Genomic DNA, 20,194 nt, shown 5'->3' with positions numbered 1-20,194 from the left:
TCGATTCTCCAATTAATCGATCTTAGATCGCCATTCCTAGTTCCCGTGGGATTTCCGGGATAAAAACTATTCTATGTCCTTTCTCGGGTGTCAGACTATCTTTGTACAAAATTTCATTAAAATCGGTTCAGTGTTTTAGGCGTGAAGAAGAGACAACCAGACAGACAGACAGACAGACAGACAGAGTTACTTTCGCATTTATAATATTAAATAGTAAGGAAGTAAGGATAAGGATTGGATTAGTACTTAAAGAAGATTCACATGTACGTTTTTAGCAATTTTATTTATTTGTACGAGGAGTAATAATATAGATGCCATATATAGAAAATGCTAAACGAGGAGAACACGATGTAGGTACATAGCTCAACACATATACCTACCTAAATGGAAACGGATGTATCCAAGTGATATTCATTCAGACGTTATAAAATATAAATAAACGTACCATCATCATTTGCAACTGAAACCTTTGGCTTGTTTGAATAATATTAAATTGACCAACCCTAGTAGCTAGTAGCAAAATTAGAAAATTTGAGATCGGCTCAATTTTAACATTGATAAAAATGATATTCAATAGAAATACCGTATAATTTCGAAAATGAAAAGCGATAGCACCTTATTATTCGACATGAAACATTTTTACACAGTATATAATGGCTGGTTAATGTGAATAATTCCGTGTTATTTGTCACTTTGACCAAATTGAGTAGATATTATACATAATGGCAAGATATTATGTATAATATCTGAATTTATCACTTTGGCTGTAACATATATAATGCGGCGGTAGCACTTCCGAAGTCGAAACACAAAGGATTTTACCAACTTCGCATATCTTTTATAGGTACATTCGCATATCTTTTTATATAATGGAAGCAGCAAATAAGCATTAATATTAACAGTGGTAGCACTGGTGGTTGAAACGCGGCCTATCAATCGAGGGGTTGGAGGTTCGAATTCCAGACGCGCATATATTTATTACAAATTAATTATCACTTGCTGGTCACCTTCAATGTGAGGTGAAGGAAAACATCGTGAGGAAACCTGCAACCCAGAAAAATCTAAAAAAAGATTTCATAGGTATGAGTAGTCTAGCTTCTCATACTCAATTCTCATTCTCAAAGAAGACCCATGTGCAACAGTGGGACAGTGATCGGTTGCTGATAATTTACCACCACTCTCAATATTCAGTCAACACGTGAAATGAGTAAGGTAAGTAGATGGACTGATCATAATTAACCGAATTTTAACGTTTTAATCTCCCCCAAACTGCTAGTCCGCTCTGAAGTTGTTGCGAGCAGGTGTAGTCATACTATTTGCTATGGCGACGCAATTCATTTCTATATTCAGAGCGGAGTAGCAGTTTTACGCTCTTACTAAAAATCCCATTCAATATAAAAGTAAAACTATAACATAGATTCTTCGAAAAAAGTGAAATATAATACGATATATTTTACACTTTACGATGCTTTATTTTAAATGTTATGTGAACATAGAACCGGTGCCGGAAACGTGAATTGTTGCCATATTCCGAAGTTATTAAACAGTCAGTTTTTATTAAAACTTACCGGAAAGTCCAAAGTCTGGACGAAAGCGTTTTTAATTATGATTTGTTTAATAATTATGAGTAACAAAATAAATACTATTTGAAAAATATAAAATACATTATTTACGTGAATTATCTTATCTGTGCGTAGGAAGTAATACAATGACAAAAGCCAACTTTAAGTTATCTGTGACAGTAGCAAAAAGAAAAAAACTTCGTTTTGAGTTTTCGTGCACTCAGCCGCTGTGTTCGCTCTTTATTTTTATAGAAATATTACAATTTCTTAAAAACGACATGTTTTTTAAGTAAAAAACTAAACAAGAACGTTTGCACTTCACAATTTTATCCTATACAAACGGTAATTCGCGTGTTTTGATACTGTAACAGACGAGATATTATCGAGTTGTTTAGCTCTTAGCAACTGTTCCATTTTGATGTTTAGCGATTTTACTTTTCGCCTATTAGAGCATAAATGCGATTACGGAGTCACATTTGTCGTCAGCGCCGCATCATTCCTCTCATTTTTCTCCACATTGATTTTTCTATTTCAGGTTATTATCGACCTGTCAAGAAGACATTTTTTCGTCAAGCTGTCTCCGCAAATTCGCAAAATAGGAGACGAAAACCCCTTTAGGTTCACAAATTTCATATCGAATCTGCCACCGATTGTAAGTTTGTCAATATATTCGATTAAGTGTAAAGTTGAAAATTATAGAATTCGTGTAATTGCGTTGGGAATTTTGGGTTCCACTCGTGCATTCCCGAGGATTCCCTGGCGTGGGTGTTGTGTGTTTGAGACGAGCTATAACCTAATATTGCGAATATTATTAATCGTACTATTATAAAAATCATTAAATTTAAGAATTAAGTACAAATTGTATGATTAAGTGATGATAAACCATGACCTAGCCACTGTTTATTTCCTTGTGTGATTTGTTTTGGTGTGGTCACTGCTATAGTTAACTCAATAGGTTGTTTTGAATTCGTCTCCAACAATGTATGAGTCTTGATGTGTTCACTATGTTGCAAGTGATTTATTTGGCAGTGGAATAATTTCACCACTATTAATAATTAAATATATTTATACTGGCATAAAGATACTGATTTTAAAGTTATTCAATAATCACAAGACTTTTTTTTGTTTAGTATTTTGTGTAGTAGCAATTGTTGTTTTCAATGAATTAAAGCTTCATACAATCCTAGTACGTACTGATTTAAAACAATTTAAAACACAAATTATGTGTTATATAATTGTTGTAATGTAATTAATTTCTCATTTAGTTAATACCATTAGCACCTGTTCAATGGCCTGGTTTAATCACACATATCTTGTATCGGTATTTTATAAACCCAAGGCATTGTTGACAAAACCTTAAAATAAATCTTATCATTACTTAGAACAATTTGCTATGCATTCTCACATACCAATGATTATATAATGTTATACACTACACACAACACTGCATCTTACAAATACAGACAAATGTAATAAACATTAGTCTTTGCATACCATACTGTGTATTGTTATTTAGTCTCATTATGATTGTACAAAGGGTAAGTTCAGTAGCTTCATATTGATAGACTATACTATCACAAGTTTGCAAAGTATTTTTAAAGTCAAATAGAACCATAGTTACACTTTAATTATAACTTTCTTAATATAAGTACCCAGTACTGTATTGTACGAAAATGGTGAGGGTCACATATCACCTTCGTAAGTTAGCAGACTGTTAACGTCACAATCCATCACTCTTTTAAAAATGTTATGACAAACTTATCCTTCACCATTAAATCAAGTTATGGTTGACTTCTTAAATCCACACTGCTTACATATTGCGGAGATATCCTCATAATCTTTACTCGACCTGAAAACTGTGGCATGGTGTCTAGGTTTCACTCTCAAGCTTGCACCCTTCAAAGTTATGTACAAAATTAGAAATGAATTATCTACATTAGAGAATCTACACATATTATATAAGAGTTCTTTAGTAAATAGTTATCAAAGGTGAAGTCTACGAAGCATTTGACCAGAATGGTAGATTATCGTGTACCCCTTTTACTCTAAGAGAACCATGGCCAGCAGTAAAGAAGATTAATCTCCCAAGCATTTGACAGGCATGTTGGTTTATGATATAGATCCCTTTACTTTAAGAGAAGACCCATGCCCAGCAGTAAAGAACAGTCTTGACGCTTTTTATACTACTATAACTTATTACCTTAAAAATATAACTATCCGATGTTTAGTAATACACAGTTCACAATCACAATTTATAAAAGGCATGCATTAGGTTATCAGCGTCACTTAACGATTAACCGTCATAGAGTCAACTTACCCTGATGATGCTCTGTTTTGGAGTGAAACACGTGTTGGTGGTGTATATTTTTAATTTTTTGCATCTGCACGCATCCTTTGTGGGAGGAAGGGGTGTACATACTGCATGGTTAAAAAATATATAGCATCATACATATTTGTAGCAGATAGTTGCGAAGTAGTTTTAATCTTAACTTAATAATACACAATTCCCCTCAGGGTGGTAGAACGATGCCCCGCTGCAGCAAACGCACGCGCAGCGGCGCGCCCGCGAGCGATGTGCTGCCCGGCGCCACCTCCCTCGACGACCAGCATCACCACAAGCGCTCCAGAAACAGCAGGTAACACCCTGATCATATTCTTTTTTTTTATATTTGTACCTAAAGATACGGAGACAGGCTACCTGATGGAAAGCAGTCACCGTCGCCTATGGACACTTGCAACACCAGAGGAGTCGCCAATGCTTCGCCTGCTTTGGAGAACTCTTTTTGCACCCCTCTTGAAGAGTCACATGTTATAGCACTCAGGGAATACTTCAGGAGGAAGCTCATTCCGGACCGCGTATTCCATGGAGGACCGCCACGGGTCTAGTTGATGTGGATGGAACTTCGTCCTTCGGCGTAGGCACCAGATCAAATAGTTCCCCTGAACACTCACCATTGTAAAGCCAGTAGAACATGCAAAGGGAACCTATGTCCCTCCGCAGGCTTAAGGTTTCTAACCCATCAGAGATTGCTTCTACATGGGCCTTATGTTCGTTTTACACTAGGACTTAAAAATAAGACGCTTTCTACACTCAAAGCTCCACACTGGGATTCCCCGTCGTGGAGGCCATTTACACACATAAAGGCGAATACACGAACCCCCAGACCCAGAACAGAAATCCAAATTAATCATTAAGATATCTGTCTGGCCAGGGATGGAACCTGGAAGCCTCAGCGCGTCATACTGGTATGGTGACCGCTCTGCTAACTAACTGAATTGAATTATGCCTGTTATTAATAATAAATCTATCCTATCGACTGTGCTCGGGAGATATACACAAATTGGACACATTCCACATGAGGTGTTTGAGGTCAATTTTGCGTGTCAAGTGGCAGGATCGAATGCCAAACACGGAAGTTTTGCGGAGAACGAAGCTGAGCGGGATGGAGGCTATGCGGTTCATCACCGTCAGCTGCGCTTGTGACCTTGTACTTATGAGCGATTCCAGAATTCCGAAAGCTGTTTTCTATTCTGAACTCAAGGAAGGAAAGCGCAAATCTGGAGGCCAATTCCTGCGCTTCCTTAAGCGCCACCTAAATGCTTGCAATCTACGCAGTGACCATTGGGAAGATCTAGCACGGCAGAAGCAGCAGTGGCGCAACACTGTAAATAAAGCCATAGTAAGCTTTGAGGAGCGTCGACTTAAATACTTTGATGACAAACGCCTTGCGAAAAAGAATCAGCCTAGACCTTCCTACACTTATACCTTTAATTCTTCTGGCCAGTTGTACTGTGCGCTCTGCAACCTGACGTTTAAGACCAAATTTGGCTTCGCCAGTCACTTTCGCTCGCATGCCCGTTCTCAAGCCATCTAGCCAGGTTCGCCGTTGACGGACACGTCAAGGAGGATCATAAATCTATCCATATTTTGCCTACCAAACATTGAAATGTGACAATCTACTATGAAGTTATATCTGGTGTTATATCATATATTCTTTTATTGCACTATAATTAATAGGTACCTCATCAACCTGTATTCCATTTGTTATTGATGCTTTAATCTATGATATAGAAGGAGAAGACATGTTATCACCTTGTATATATAGTCAATTATTTATTGATGCTGAATGTCAGTTTTTAGAAAAACAATATCAATTTAATAGTAAACAGACAAGCCACTGTTACATCTGTCATAATAAATAGAATTGAAGTCTCACTTATGGCCAAAAATAAATGTATAATGTATCTCAAAATATGTAATATGTAAAAAAATATGCATAACTTGCAAAGTACTTGATACATTGTAGTTTCACACAATGTTGCATAGTTCTTCAAATAGTATTTAGTTTAATAGAAGCAATTACATTTTATAACTTTGTAATTAATAACTGGTTTACTTGTGCATGATCTCATGACTTATGTACATAGATGTTACTAACCACACCTTGATATAATAAATAAGTTGCTGGAATAATAAATTTAGATGTCATCATCATACTAGTGCTGTGTAATGCATTAATGTTTCATATTTACAAAATAATTAATGTAAATTGAAGCTGACAATTTGATTAAATGATTTTCCTTACACTATAAATATTATTGTAGTGAACTTTTAATTAAAGTGTACTAATATTAATTAAATGCCCTTTTTTATGTATCTTGTAAAAAACTCAATGTTCTTAAAAATGCAAGGGATTTGTTAGCTAAATAACTTTTATACGATAACTTGTTGTGTTATGATAAATAATCTTCATAAATGCTTTATTGTCTTTGCAGTTCCAGACGACATTCCAAATCGGAAGACACTAGCTTCAGCACAAGGAAATGTTTAGCGTGGTTCAAAGAATACACAACTGTCACAGAGCCAGATGTTTTAGGTATGTGTCATCTAAATTACTCTACTTTTTCATGAACTGGTCCAGTAAACTATCTGATGTTAAGTGCCCACTTACGAAAGTGATTTTGTGAGAAAAGCAACACTGTCGCTTGTTGCATTATGTATAAGTTTTCAGTGTAGTGATTGTGGTTAAACTCGGTGTCTCGATGGTCATATTTTGTACATATCAGAAATTAATTATCACTTGCTGTTGTGGTAGCTGAAAACATCCTGTGGAGGGTTCCTCAAGCCTTCATACCTAAGAGTTTTTTAAAGGAAAGGAAGTTTAAAGAAAAGTAGTCAATGGTTTACGAATTTTACCAGTGTGCACTTAGCGAGTGCAGTGACTAAACCCCTCTTCCTATGAGGCCCTCTCATGCTCAATATGTACACATTTTCATACCAATTTGCAAGCATTTTATTCTAAAACTTCAAACACTTTAAATAAACAATGAAATATAAACATGTAATCCTAAATATACATTTTATTTATAGGTCCTGAAGGAATGGAAAAATTTTGTGAAGACATAGGAGTGGATCCGGAAAACATAGTGATGCTGGTCATTGCTTACAAAATGGGAGCCAAGCAAATGGGATATTTTACACAAGAGGAATGGTTAAAAGGTACTATTAACACATTATTACCTTTAATTATTTATTATTTGTTTTAAAGGTGGTAAAACTCTTTATGGTTCGACTCTGAGGGCACAACTGCCATACCTATTTCTGCCCATAGTAGTAGTGTTAATCTCTGCTGTGATCTTCTTTAAAGGGTGTGATTAAATAGACATACTTATCTGAGGCATTCCAACTTAGAATCTTGTCTTATCTGGGGTTACATACAGATATACATGGGCAGTAGGCACTTGTCATCAAGTGGACTGCATAATTGTTTGCTGCTGCAATATTATAAAAAAATGAAGCCTAAAATAAACCGCGTGGCGGAGCGGTCACCATGCCGGTCTGACGCGCAAAGGCGCCAGACAGATATCTAAATGATGAATTTAGATTTCTGTTTTTGGGTCTGGATGTTTGTGTATTTGTCTATGTGTGTGTTCATGGCACCCACGACACGGAATCCTAGTGTGGGGCTGTGAGTGTAGAAAGCGTTTAAGCGTTTAATTCAACGTCTGATGGGAATTTAAAGTGTATATTCTGTGTTTGCCCATTTTTAATATTTTTTTTTTTATTTTTATTCTGACACACTTCATAAAAAATAAAATTATGTATTTCACCAACCATTCATTTTATGTTTTTATTTTATTAAGTATATTGTAATTAATGTTACAGGTTTAACGGACCTCCAGTGTGACAGCGCGCATAAATTGCAGAACAAATTAGATTACCTACGCAGTTTACTCAATGACCCGTATATATTTAAGTGTGTGTACAGATACTCTTATGACTTTGCTAGGGTAAGTGTATTTTCATTTTAATAAAATCTATTATTATAAAAGATTTAAACCGAAAGGAGAATGCCCACTGAAGTATGGAGTTTGGTTTCATTTTAAATATTTTTGTACCATATAGTATATTGCATCATTTTGTACAGTTTTAACTGCAGATTCAATATTTATAAGATATTTGTCTCTAGTTGGCCGGGTTTACGAGAAAATAGTTAAAGAATTTCACCAAAATAGGTTATTTTTTGACAGTTGCAACTTGCAAATAACTATTGTTTTAATTTTTTTGCATAACTTAAATATAATAATAAATGCGATGGACATTCTAGGGCGTCTATCTAGTTAGTAGATACCTAATCAATTTGAAAATATGAGATCAAATCTACTACCAAATGTGCTTTTTTAAATTATAAATAAACCTAGATGGCAAATATGGTGTAATTGACCTGGGCAATGAACCAGTGATTGTTTTGCGATTCCTCTAGACGGTTTCGGGGCGCTTTTATAATAACCTGAAACCTGAGTATCGACCATTGTGAAATCTTTTTGGTTTACAACACACATTAAAAGTAGAGTCTCTGTCTCGTACACTACCAATTTCTATTTAAAATACGAAGGAACACGAAATCTAACTCAACATAAAGCTAATAGAAACGATAAAACACTAAAATCTCAACAAACAGACAACGCGATACACAAGCGACAAACCATTGTGAAATAAATACTTAGACGTTTGTCATTCAGAATTCATAGTGATAACAATTATGAACGATTTTAATCCAAGGATTTATTACTGATTAATCGATACAGTTTTTCTTTATTTACATATTAGTCATAATACTGGGTAAGTTCATGAAATAAGTCAAGCTGAGTAATTATTACGATAGATAGTGTAACGGGGTACGTTACTTAATATTAATTATTTCTATTGGAATTAGAAAGTGCAGTGCCATAGGAAATAAAATACCTAATTATTTTTTTAATAAGAATATTTTTTCCGGCGAAGTTATGGCTTGATATTTTGAAAAATTGATTGGAAAAAATAATATGATTTTTAGTTATATTTCATTTAGTGGACAATTTGAAACCACAAATGGGCATACTCTCTTTAAAAATAATATAATATGTATATTGTACAATCACAGGAACAGATTGACAGATTGGATTGACTTTAGTTAATGCATATCAAGGGTGTCCATTAGCATGTCTATTATTATTTAGTAGCAAAGTCGATACATTGGCATCTTTTCTAGTATTGCCAAAATTCGACGGTGATAATACTACCATTAAGGAGCTTACCATATTCTATATTCTACTAGATATCTTACTAGATTCTAGATTTCATTATAAAAAAAATAGAACAAAACAACGAAAGCACGAAAGAAACTACAAAATAAACATTTTTCTACCATTTTTAATTGATTAATTTGTTCTCTTGCAGGACAAGGACCAGCGCTCGCTGGACACGAGCACGGCGCGCGCGCTGCTGGGCGTGCTGCTGCCGCGCTGGGCGCTGCGCCCCGCGCTCGCGGACTTCCTCGCGCGCGAGCGCCGCTACCGCGTCGTCAACCGCGACCAGTGGAGCAACATCCTCGAGTTCAGCCGCTCCGTCGACGCGCACCTCACCACCTACGACGCGGACGGCGCGTGTGAGTAACCTCGCTACCTATAAGGTCGCAGGGTTTACGGGCCTCGAGGAATCCCTCCTTACCCGGGCAATCTCCTCAGTGGCAGGCTCTGCACAGCACGGAGACGCTATCTGTTGAATTCTGATCGGATGTTCGTCTTGTACACCCTTAGTTAGGTGCGGGTCAGTAGATAAGATGACAGTACTGGTCGGAGCATCTCTCATATAGCACAGGCTTGTCGGATCGCGTGGTCCACCTGAGACAATATGTGCAACGAGCGGTCAATGTGACATCCCTAGTACCTAACTGTGGGCTGCCAAGCTACGCCCCCGACCCCTGTCCCCCCGCGATCTATGACGCGGATGGCACTTGTGAGTCAGCTTAACTAGAGTAGCAGACGAGCATGCAGTCCACCTGATAAGTGACCACTGCCGCCCATGGACATCTGTAATCAACCCCGGATAGGATTAGATATTCCTACCTGAGGTCAAACACAAATAATCCCCTAATCCCTGAAGACTAAGCTGGAACGCCTCAAAAAAATATGTCTTCCTAACCACATTGCTGTTATGAGGTAGAAATAGATGTGGCGGTGACGAAGCCAGAGCCGAACTACAAAGGGTTCTACCACCTTCCAATACTAAGCATAACTTTCTACCTAACGTAACTTAAAAGTGAATGTGCGTCTGCATAAGGTTTCGAAAAAACTACACGCCATGTTCATAGATCAATAGTGGCAGCAGTCGCCTCGAAGGCAGAAAAAAAAATTGGATTAAACTGATTAAACATAATTGCTTCGTTTTCCTAATAAACCACATATCAAAACATTTAGGTTTCATTAATTTCTCTTTCGATTGAATCTCAAAACTTCATATTATTAACACGTTTGACTATCTCCAAACCAAGTAATCATAAACAATTAGATATTTAAATGCAACATAATTGTGTCCTCAGGGCCAGTAATGCTGGACGAGTTCGTGGAGTGGCTGCGCAGCGAGCGCGCCGGCGACAGCGCCATGGCCGCCAGCTGAGGCCGCGCCACGGGTTAGTGCCACCATTATTACTATTATTATTATTATAGCCTTTTTTATTCCTAAACCTAGGGTTACAGGAAGTCCCTAAGCTGGGTGTGCCTTTTGACATAGGCCTCCTCCAATTCCTTCCAATAGACCCTATCCCTAGATCATTATTACTCCATAGCAATTCTACTACACCTCTACATCACTATAATATTACTACCACAAATTAATCTACCTCGTCCGACGCTACCGGACTATACTACAATTCTACCACAACCATTGTCACAAACGTCACGTATACGTAACCGTAATTTACATTAAGTCTATCATAACGACGTTACCATCTTGGCAGTCACATTTCCACAACACGTCTTTTACAACTACATCACCACCGCAGCACCACATGTTTATTACACACCTGGCAATGCCACATTGTTTTTACCATCATTGCAATTGAACATCATTGAAATCATCCATATAAATTACTTTATTTCTTAATTGTTAACACAGATGGCGGTATACAATGAAAGATTGCCCCTGTCCACAGGGCCGGCCGGCGGCAGCAGCGGGCGCGCTCACGTCTCCACCGCACCACACTAACACTCCGCGGCATGCATCCCACACGCCCCACACCATCCCCCCGCGTCACGACGCATCCCGACGCGTCACGACGCATCACTGCGCGTCCCAACGCATCACTGCGCGTCTCGACGCGTTTTGATGCATCGCAACGCGTTCCGACGCGTCCTGACGCCCCACGTAACGACGATACACAGTAGTAACATACCTTTTGTAATCAATATTGTTGTTTACATATTTTCTCGAATGCGAGGAACGGTTCACGCCTGTCGAAAATGATTGCCTGTTCGCCACAAAAAAGCGTAAAGTGAGTGTCGCCTACAATAAGTAAATGTTGCATGATATAATATTGTCATATTGTAAACTGTAAACCGCAAGTGAGAATCGCACGAAATGTTCTCACCTACGATAATCGCCTTCGCATAGCTCGCGTCGTTCGAGAAACTATATAAACAAAAACTTCACATATATGGGATCCTAATTTACAATAATTGCATAGAATATCAGGCCGGCATCCGTTTAGTGTCGTTGTAAATTAATGTCGCATCTAAGTGACTCATTGTATCATTTGTCCTCGTTTTAATGTTATTAATACGTTGTTCATAATTAGCAAGGCAGAGCGAACCAATCAATTCGGCTAACATTCCTTATAATTTATTTTATAAATTCTTATTTATACGAATTTAACTATAATGCGAAAATTATTTGTTGTGTCGAAAAGTTTAGTAATATAAATTGTTTTTTCGATGAAGTGCTATTTGATTCATATTACGAAAAATGTGTAAATTAATTACGGAAAACATTAAACAGTGGAATAAGATTATTTATAACAATATTAAAGATCAGTGCATTGTATAAAAATTGTAAAAAATAAGCTCTGCTTTGTATCATAGTGTATCATATATGTGTTTATTTCAGCATACAATTGATTCCAATATCGAAACAAGCAATATATTAAGTATCTTACCTATCTACTCACAAATTATATTTAAAACAGGGCTTTAGATATATTATATATATTTGATATGATAGAATAATAATGTTAATATTCAATGATAAGGTTAATATGATCTTCTCGACGACTATGTCATAAATGTATGCAATCTCAATACTCTTGAAATCGGTCAAGCGAATTTTTGTATTAGATAATTTATTTATTGTTGCCCACCGACAAATGTTATTTTATTTCAATAAATAGTACAACCAAATTTGAATAAATTTATATTTTTCAACAGTAGTAATGATAAAACCAGTGGTTTTAAAAACAATGTATTTCACAATCACTAACAATCGACTATGACCATATAAAATTAAGTTATCTCTACTTTTATTTAGAATATGAATGTCATTAGGAGCTTTATTTTGATATATCTTTATTGATCGTACTGAATCTACAGAAATAAAGGGCTCCCATTCTCTATATTATATCGTCACTGGAAAGGCTAAAAGTCTAATACGCAAAGGGACTACTTTGTGTCAGCCAAAACCATATAATTCTGTACAATATTTTAATCGACACCGCCAGTGTCTGCACCTCTTGTCTTACGGTAGATTTATATCAATATCAATAGGCAATTTGTAGGAAAATTATGGTTTCAGACATTTATTTCTCATTCGAATACAATTCATTTAACATGAGAAATACAAATAAGAACTTATGTAACTACGGTACAGACAGTATTATAAAAATAACAACATTGTGGAGGTATAAAGAAATATGCATGCACTAATTGTCTGGCATAGCACATAGTCGGTCACTGTTTTTATCTGTACATGAAATTGAACCATTCGTGCAGGGCCGGATTTAGAGGTCTAGAGGCCTTGGGTCAATAAAAGGAGTGGAGGTCCCCTAGCCCCAAATTATTTTCCGAATAAAATGAACAATTTTTTCAGTTGAGTTTTTCAATAAATATTTTATTGTGAAACGCAGGTAGATTCTTCTAGTATTCATGTTTATACAAAGTACTGTAGATAAAGGTAAAACAGCGAACAAAATATCAAAGGAAAAGATATTTTTTTACTTGTGTTTACTAGTCGGAATTTAAAAAAAAACCGACGTCTCTATTGTGGGGGCCCCTCTTTTGTGGAGGGCAACCGGGGCAAAGTGGAGGGCTCCATTAAATCTGGCCCTGCATTCGTGACAAACGCGGAAACCAGACATTTGGCCGAGTATAACGATGATGCAGAGTTTTTTTTTAATTGAAAGTTTTTTGCGACATGTCATAGAAGCCTATATCTATTAAAATAGTAACTGGTTGTATCATTTCTATTGCACACTGTAAAACCTGAATTCAAACAAATATGCTACTCACTTCCTGATAACAAATTACATTATAATTTAAATTGATTCCGCAAGTTCAAAACAGGACAATTTACCCAAACGAAAACTCCTAATGCAAAACAGTGGCAGAAAATGTCCTTAACCTAAGTAAAGTCACTTTGAATATGATTGGGCTCTTGGAATATCATAATGCTTAGTTATTGCCACTATGATTTTACAAAAAATATCGACTCACCCTTAATAATTGAAAAAGTAAAAGTCCCATTGAAGCAATTTTTTTTATATTCGAATAATCATGAACGTCGATAGTATTTTTACTTCGAATTCTGTATTAACTTACGATTATTATTTAAAACAGATCGAGGAGTGTGACTAGAGTTAACATGTTGAATGTAATATATTAATTATTCAATATTATATACATATTTTTAATGCTTTCTATTTGATTATGAAGCTTAAAGTGGATTAGTGTGTTTCATTAGCTGTTTGTACAATTCCCGTATTAATATGTTTTCTACGAAAAAAGTTTGCTAAAACAGTTACTACGCTGCCTATTAAATTTATCTTGATTTTCCTTATTTTCAAGTTTGTATCGGTGTTATCGTTACGCGTAATATATTTTGGTAACTCATTTGATTTATATTCACATCAAAATAATTACTCTATCATGAAAACTGCTACCACGAAACTAATAATAATAAGGGAAAAGTGTATAACTTGTATCGATGTGGCAATTTTTTTCCGAGCTTAATGTATTTTGTAAATAATAATTATTATTATGTATCGTATGAGAGAAATTGTCAAGAATTTGAAGTATTAACTATTTAATGTAATGCTGAAGGGAATGTAGATATGTTTTTGCTTAGGGCGTTGTCACAATTGCGATTTGTGTCGCAGCGAAATCGTCACATAAACGCAACACAACACATATATATAAACACGTTCGCGAATTGCAATTGTGAAAACATCCTTAGGCATTTATTGTTTCTATCATAACTTATGATCATAGCTTCTTGTTGTGACATCAAATAGTTTTCAGAAGTATATTATACTTCTAAAAACATCGGAATGCCTCTGATAAACATGTCTCCCTTAAACCCTTCAAATCAGAACACAGCAACACTGCTAGTATTAGGCAGAAACAAGTGTCAACAATATCAAGAAGTTATTTTAAGAGTTATTTGGAATTATAAAATGTAGCTTCATATCCACTACCTACTTTCATTACAAGGAACTAATTTCTATTTTTGTATTAAAATTTGTTTAATATTAACAAAATATAATACAGTTTGTTCATAATTTGATGATTACACGAGCTATGGTCATAATTATGATAAAATAATGTTCACCTTAGACTTTTAGAGACTAAACTGCATTTTTATATGTTACAATATAAACACATCATGAAAACTATTTTTGTCTGCCCAAATTAGTCAAGAGTAAGTATTATTGAAAGCACCATATATTTCATCCTTATAATTCGTAAATTCAATTTAGTTTTTTTCTAGTTTTACAGTAATCAGTACAAAAATAATTAATCGTGTTGGGCTGCATAGTAACGTTACTTTTGACTAATTTCGTCTAGATATCGATGTTGTCAGATTAAAATAATATTTTCTATAAATTATTGTGTAACATTTACAAAACCGACTGCAAAATGAATCGTTTTTTTGCATATTAGTACCATTGTCTTAATAAATAATATCACTCTCATTAAGTATCATAGTTTTTATTTTAATCGAATTAAGGAGTTTCCTTCATTTTAAATATTGCACAATTATTGTTTTTTTAATACTGATTGTGAGATTTGTATATACTATATTGTTTTGTTAAGGAACGAAACTTATAAGGCTAAATAGCGACTGCAGTTGATAATTGGTATTTTGGGATCTGGCATATACCCAAAAAACTAAATTGTTGAATAAAATTTAAAATTGGTTTGATTTTCAAAAGTTTTTTGTGCATTAACTGACGCCATGAACCTCCAATAGGAGTTTGAAATTAGTTGCATTTAGCCTCGTAAGTATATAATCTTTACTTTGTGGCGAATAGGCTGAAAACATTATGGACTTGGTTCACTGCGAGCGGAAAAACGAGAAACGATGGAAAAAAAATACGTTAAACAAGAAAAATGTATTCATAATTCGTAATGACAAAATTTCGCAATATGGACAAGAATATTTTGGATTTGTATAAAATTTTTGTTCATATATTCTCGCTTTTCGTCATTCGTTCTCAGTGAAACAAGTCCCTTATTGAGTGAATTTGTCCAACTCTGAGATTCCATATAAATCTCAAGCGTATGTAAATACATTGATATTCCTATAAAATTGACTAATTGTTAACTTTAGCGTATAGCCACTTGTATATCAAAAATGCCAAAATAGTTTTATATAATTCTGAATATTTATCATATATAAATTACTGTGTTCAGAGTAAAAGACATGTGGATCAGATATTTCATATAAGGCGCACCACACACGAGGTATATATGCCTAATGTTAAGCTGCCAGACTCGAGATGGATTAGTTGTGTTATTGGTAATAGGATTGGCCACACCTTATAGATGGGGACATAGATTAAAACCAAAACTATAGAGGCCTACATTTATGCGGTGGAGACAACGTAAACTATAACAACAGGATAACAAAATAAAAATATTGTCACAAAGAACAGTTGTTATGTTATTTTTTATACACGATGTGAAGCGGCAACCTTAATAATAAGGAGTTTATGTTGGTAATGCGTGCCGTATTACAATGCTTGTATCTAAGAAACATTGGAGCACATTCCACCACGATGCTCCAGTGCCTAAAGATTGAATTAAGTGTGTGGTGCAATGGTGTGAGACAGCGAAATAAATTATTTTATAACAAAGTGTATGTTTTGAGATCACGCTTACAGCACACGGCTTCAGACTTCGAAGCGCCGAATCAAGTTCCATAAGACTAGATCTTTCTCTAGTCTGACACTAGGTTTAGGTGTAGATATGGTTTTATATAAGACGTGTAGGTAGCTATATTCAAATTCTCTATGATTGTAACAGTACGTTTCTCTGTAAGAAAACGGTGTATACAAAATTACTCGCAAATGTTTTAGGCCCTGTACCGAATGTCATTGCAAGAGGAATAAATAATAAATCATTTGAAAATGTGTCTTCTTTATGTTTTATTTTGATATCTTTCTTTATAATATTACCAAAGGTACAAAACTGTGCCCTCAATAGCAATTAATGTGGTCCACAAGATCTCTAAAATCCCATCAATGTGGATACAATTATTTTAATATTTGAAGGTGTTTTTATAATGTTTACCTTGAGTATTTTAAAAGTTGACTTTAAAAATATGCAAATCTTCTATCATCAAAGGGTTTGAGTTTAGAAATAGAAAGAGTAAATGAATTTGAACTTATTTATTGATACTATTTACAATATCTGTCAGCTTTCATCTTACTCCGCCGGTCGAGCAGGGTCTCGTGCAGGTTGCCCTCAACCTTCGCGCGTTTCAAGTCCGACACGCCGTCGTCGTTTATACGCAGTTTCTTGTCTTGAAACTTCTGGAATTTCTTTCTGTTGATAATAAAATATCTATGTTAAAATTAAGTCAATAAAGATTGTATTTGAACTTACAAACAAATAGCATGAGCAACACAAAATAATAGCATTAGCAAAACAAATAGCAAACGGAGGTTTAAAGCCGAACGTCCACCGCCAGCTAAAATAATTAGAAACAAAGTTCAGTGAACAAAGCTAAACTATACTACGAAATAGTTTTCGTCCACTGAAAAATATGTTTCACTGCCTGCACACTACCACACTACAAAACAACACTAGCGAAATGCGCCAGAGGGGTAACGTAAGGGGGTGAGACGGGCTTAGCTTAGTGCATCTACCTACATAACTAAGTTAGTTTGACATAGTTGAAATATTTATTGTGGAAATATTTAAATGTTAGTTTTCTGGCATAATTTGCACTTTAATCAAAAAGTTGATCAACTATGCAAGCTAAACTAACTTATTATAGCAGGCAGTGGACATTCGGCTTTAGGAAAACCCATGATGCTGGGTATAAACTGTGGGTTTCTGACACCACAATGAGTATAAAATTTTACTTGGGTATAGTACGGTTTTGGTTTTTGTTAAATTATGAAACTGTCATGAAGATTCTAGAAGACAATTTCAGGCCACCATTCAAATTATAGAGACAATATTTTAAGACTTATCAAATCTGCCCCACCTCATCTAATATGTGATGCATGGTTGCCAATAAGGTTGCAGATTGCCGATATGCTTATTAAAAGATAGTTCTGTAGTATACTGCTTACACATAATTAACTTCCACTTCAGCTAGATCCCCCTGCTCTTCAGCCGGCACCACAACTGTGTTCACCTCCCGGGTCTTGTTGCTGCGGATGTAGCAGAACTCCTGCGAGCCTGCTGTGGTGCTCTGCGCCACTACAGAGTCATCGTCCGTTTTAACTGATACAAACTTATTCAATGCACAGAGGATAGCTGTTTTACCTGAAATTTATTAAAAAGTATTTTTATGATAATTATCTACTTACATTTGACAATACTTTACCCAGCTATATAAAAGGTGTTGTTTAAAGAAACTTTTGTATGCTTAAATTTCAGTATAAATATAATAATTGGTATTTATAATTATTATATAGATATTCTCTGATGATTTAAAACCTTGATACCCCTTCAAACCTCAAGTATTGTTACAATTATTCAATTTTATTTCAAATTTACTAAAGTAATTGGATAAGACCCTTTTATTTATTGTACAAAATGGTAATGTAATACAAATTTTTAATGTACAGATTTTATGTATAAAATGGGAATAACCAACAATATAGAACATACCATCTTGCCACACAGGTTCCCACTGTTCCATAGGTCCAACAGCATCTGACCTGCCTATAACAACACCATCCTTTGAGACTCCTAAGTACTTGCCATAGCCAGATTTTAAGGCAAACTTGTTTTCACCAGCAGGAAATGCTGTGAAGATCTCTTCTGGTGATGGCCCATCACCTTCATCATGGGGTGGTCCTATCGTAAACAAGCCATTGTCCAGTGCAGATATATAGGAGTTGTTCCCAAATTCGATAGATATGGAGCCAGTTAAGTCCTCTATTTTCTCAACCTTCCACCAACCACCGTGCTTGAGAAGGTCCTCGTCGACTTTAGAGTCCTCCGTCTTTTCTTTCTTCTTGTGTTTTCGTTTTTTAGCTCTACAAGACACAAACATGATTTTTATCTTTAACTGTTACAATTTACTTACATACAGTGAGCCGATAACGATGTATTATGTTTATTGCTATGTTCGAAATGTTAAATAGTCCTGTGGCAACGTAAAAATTGAGCTTTTAATTAATTTACAGCGATGATAACTAATCAACAGGTTAAATTTCCTAAACACTCACTTTGGCTTGTCTCCTTTCAAGATAAGTTTTCCACGTTTAACAGCGGCATATTCGTCGCCCATAATAATATTCCAATAAGTGTAAGTGTACTATAATTTTAGTAAACTTACTTTAATTGAAAAGACCTAAACAAAACAAAAATACTTCAATTATATGTCACAGAAGTTAAAAACACTATACGATATTACGTAAAAATTTTAATATAGACAAAATATATCATATAAAAATTAAAGATTTACTCATTCAATACTATTCAATATTATTTTATGTTTATTTATTGAATAGTACAAAAGGAAGGTCATTGTACTGTAATCATGTCGGATTGACAAATCACTGATCATAGACTATTTTGATTATTATCACAGACTACAAAAGGACCAAAGATTACATTAAATAACAGTAAATGGATTACAAGTCTGTCTGTTTGTAACAGGTATTTATGGTTTTCGTCAATGAAATTAATATTTATTTTAATATGTACATTTAGAGATTCGTAATATTATGATGCTAGGTTTTGACAATCTGGTAACACTATTATTGCCAGTAGTACATTTGTGCCACATTATAAAGCTACTTGACTGCGAGACAATATACCCGTTATTTAGAAAGACTTTATGATTTGTTTAAAACACATATTAAAGTTCATAAAAATACAACAACCACAATCAGATGAATCATGTAAGGCCTATTTTCAGAAATTAAATATCTTGACTCTCCCTTCTATATATATTTATGAAGTAGCCTTCCTAGTAAAACATGACATTGAGAAATATGAAAAAATGACCATTAATCGACGTAAAAATAAGTTAAAAAATACTTACTCTAGGACTAAACTGTTCCAAGATAGCATACTTTGTATGGGACCTAAAATATATAACGCACTACCGTGGTACCCAAAGAGTATAGTAATCTATGTAGGTGGTACCATGAAGTTATAGGTAAATATGGAGAACACACTTCGAATACCTACTTGAAGCAAAACCTATGTATCACCATCTCGCTCTCTGTGGGCAGACCCTCTCTGTCTAAGTAGGGTAACCTTTATTTATTTTGGCACATAGGGCCAATGTTGCCACATTACCGAATCCTTAAGAAATGGGATTATAATTCGTTGAATTGCCAACCCAGATATGCATACGTGACCTACGATTTTGGGATTTTCAATTGAACTAATCATAGTTCAAGTATTTATTTAAAGGTAAATTATTTGACAGTGTTTAACTTCTGGTTAGGCTAGTGTGGTGACTAATTCTAAGAATTTTCTAGGAGATTTAAAGAAGAAGATAGCAATACTATAGTCCACACTAGAAAGAGAGGTCGGCCCACAGAAAGCGGGATGGAGATACGTAGGTATTTGCCTCAAGATTTTGTTCTAAGTGTGGCCTCCATATTTACCTATAACTTCATGGGTGGTAC

At 35.1% G+C, this 20,194-nt stretch overlaps 2 protein-coding genes across 3 annotated transcripts; one reads left to right on the top strand and one right to left on the bottom strand.

Moving 5' to 3' along the window:
• The first annotated feature begins 1,751 nt into the window (after positions 1-1,751).
• SCCRO4 (DCN1-like protein SCCRO4) lies at positions 1,752-16,504 on the top strand. 2 transcript variants are annotated; one of them, XM_073076833.1, is made up of 9 exons: positions 1,752-1,904; positions 2,098-2,214; positions 4,077-4,198; positions 6,339-6,439; positions 6,934-7,062; positions 7,729-7,853; positions 9,283-9,490; positions 10,424-10,513; positions 11,036-16,504. In XM_073076833.1, exons 3-8 carry the CDS (start codon positions 4,089-4,091, stop codon positions 10,498-10,500), a joined length of 750 nt encoding a protein of 249 aa, XP_072932934.1. In that variant the 5' UTR covers positions 1,752-1,904; positions 2,098-2,214; positions 4,077-4,088; the 3' UTR covers positions 10,501-10,513; positions 11,036-16,504. The 2 variants fall into 2 exon arrangements, with proteins under 2 accessions (XP_072932934.1, XP_072932935.1); XM_073076834.1 differs by having other exon boundaries at positions 10,999-16,504.
• A 240-nt stretch (positions 16,505-16,744) lies between these two features.
• Positions 16,745-19,110, bottom strand: FRG1 (FSHD region gene 1). The gene is made up of 5 exons (XM_073076831.1): positions 19,018-19,110; positions 18,779-18,903; positions 18,216-18,586; positions 17,672-17,867; positions 16,745-16,916 (listed from the first exon to the last, which is right to left on the bottom strand). The coding sequence occupies exons 2-5, from the start codon at positions 18,838-18,840 to the stop codon at positions 16,769-16,771; spliced, it is 777 nt and encodes a 258-aa protein (XP_072932932.1). The 5' UTR covers positions 18,841-18,903; positions 19,018-19,110; the 3' UTR covers positions 16,745-16,768.
• Positions 19,111-20,194: the final 1,084 nt, after the last annotated feature.

The sequence above is a fragment of the Epargyreus clarus genome, unplaced genomic scaffold, assembly GCF_041222505.1.
Source record: "Epargyreus clarus isolate Ecla_fem2 unplaced genomic scaffold, WU_Ecla_fem_2.2 ptg000009l, whole genome shotgun sequence".
Classification (NCBI taxonomy): domain Eukaryota; kingdom Metazoa; phylum Arthropoda; class Insecta; order Lepidoptera; family Hesperiidae; genus Epargyreus; species Epargyreus clarus.
This window is presented reverse-complemented; position numbering and strand designations above follow the sequence as displayed.

Coding starts and splice junctions, on each gene's coding strand:
- SCCRO4 (XM_073076833.1), top strand. CDS start 4,089: ATGCCCCGCTGCAGCAAACGCACGCGCAGCGGCGCGCCCGCGAGCGAT. Junction 4,199..6,338: donor AAGCGCTCCAGAAACAGCAG/GTAACACCCTGA, acceptor TTGTCTTTGCAG/TTCCAGACGACATTCCAAAT. Junction 9,491..10,423: donor CTACGACGCGGACGGCGCGT/GTGAGTAACCTC, acceptor TTGTGTCCTCAG/GGCCAGTAATGCTGGACGAG.
- FRG1 (XM_073076831.1), bottom strand. CDS start 18,840: ATGGGCGACGAATATGCCGCTGTTAAACGTGGAAAACTTATCTTGAAA. Junction 17,868..18,215: donor GGAACCTGTGTGGCAAGATG/GTATGTTCTATA, acceptor AATAAATTTCAG/GTAAAACAGCTATCCTCTGT. Junction 16,917..17,671: donor GAAGTGGAAGTTAATTATGT/GTAAGCAGTATA, acceptor TATTATCAACAG/AAAGAAATTCCAGAAGTTTC.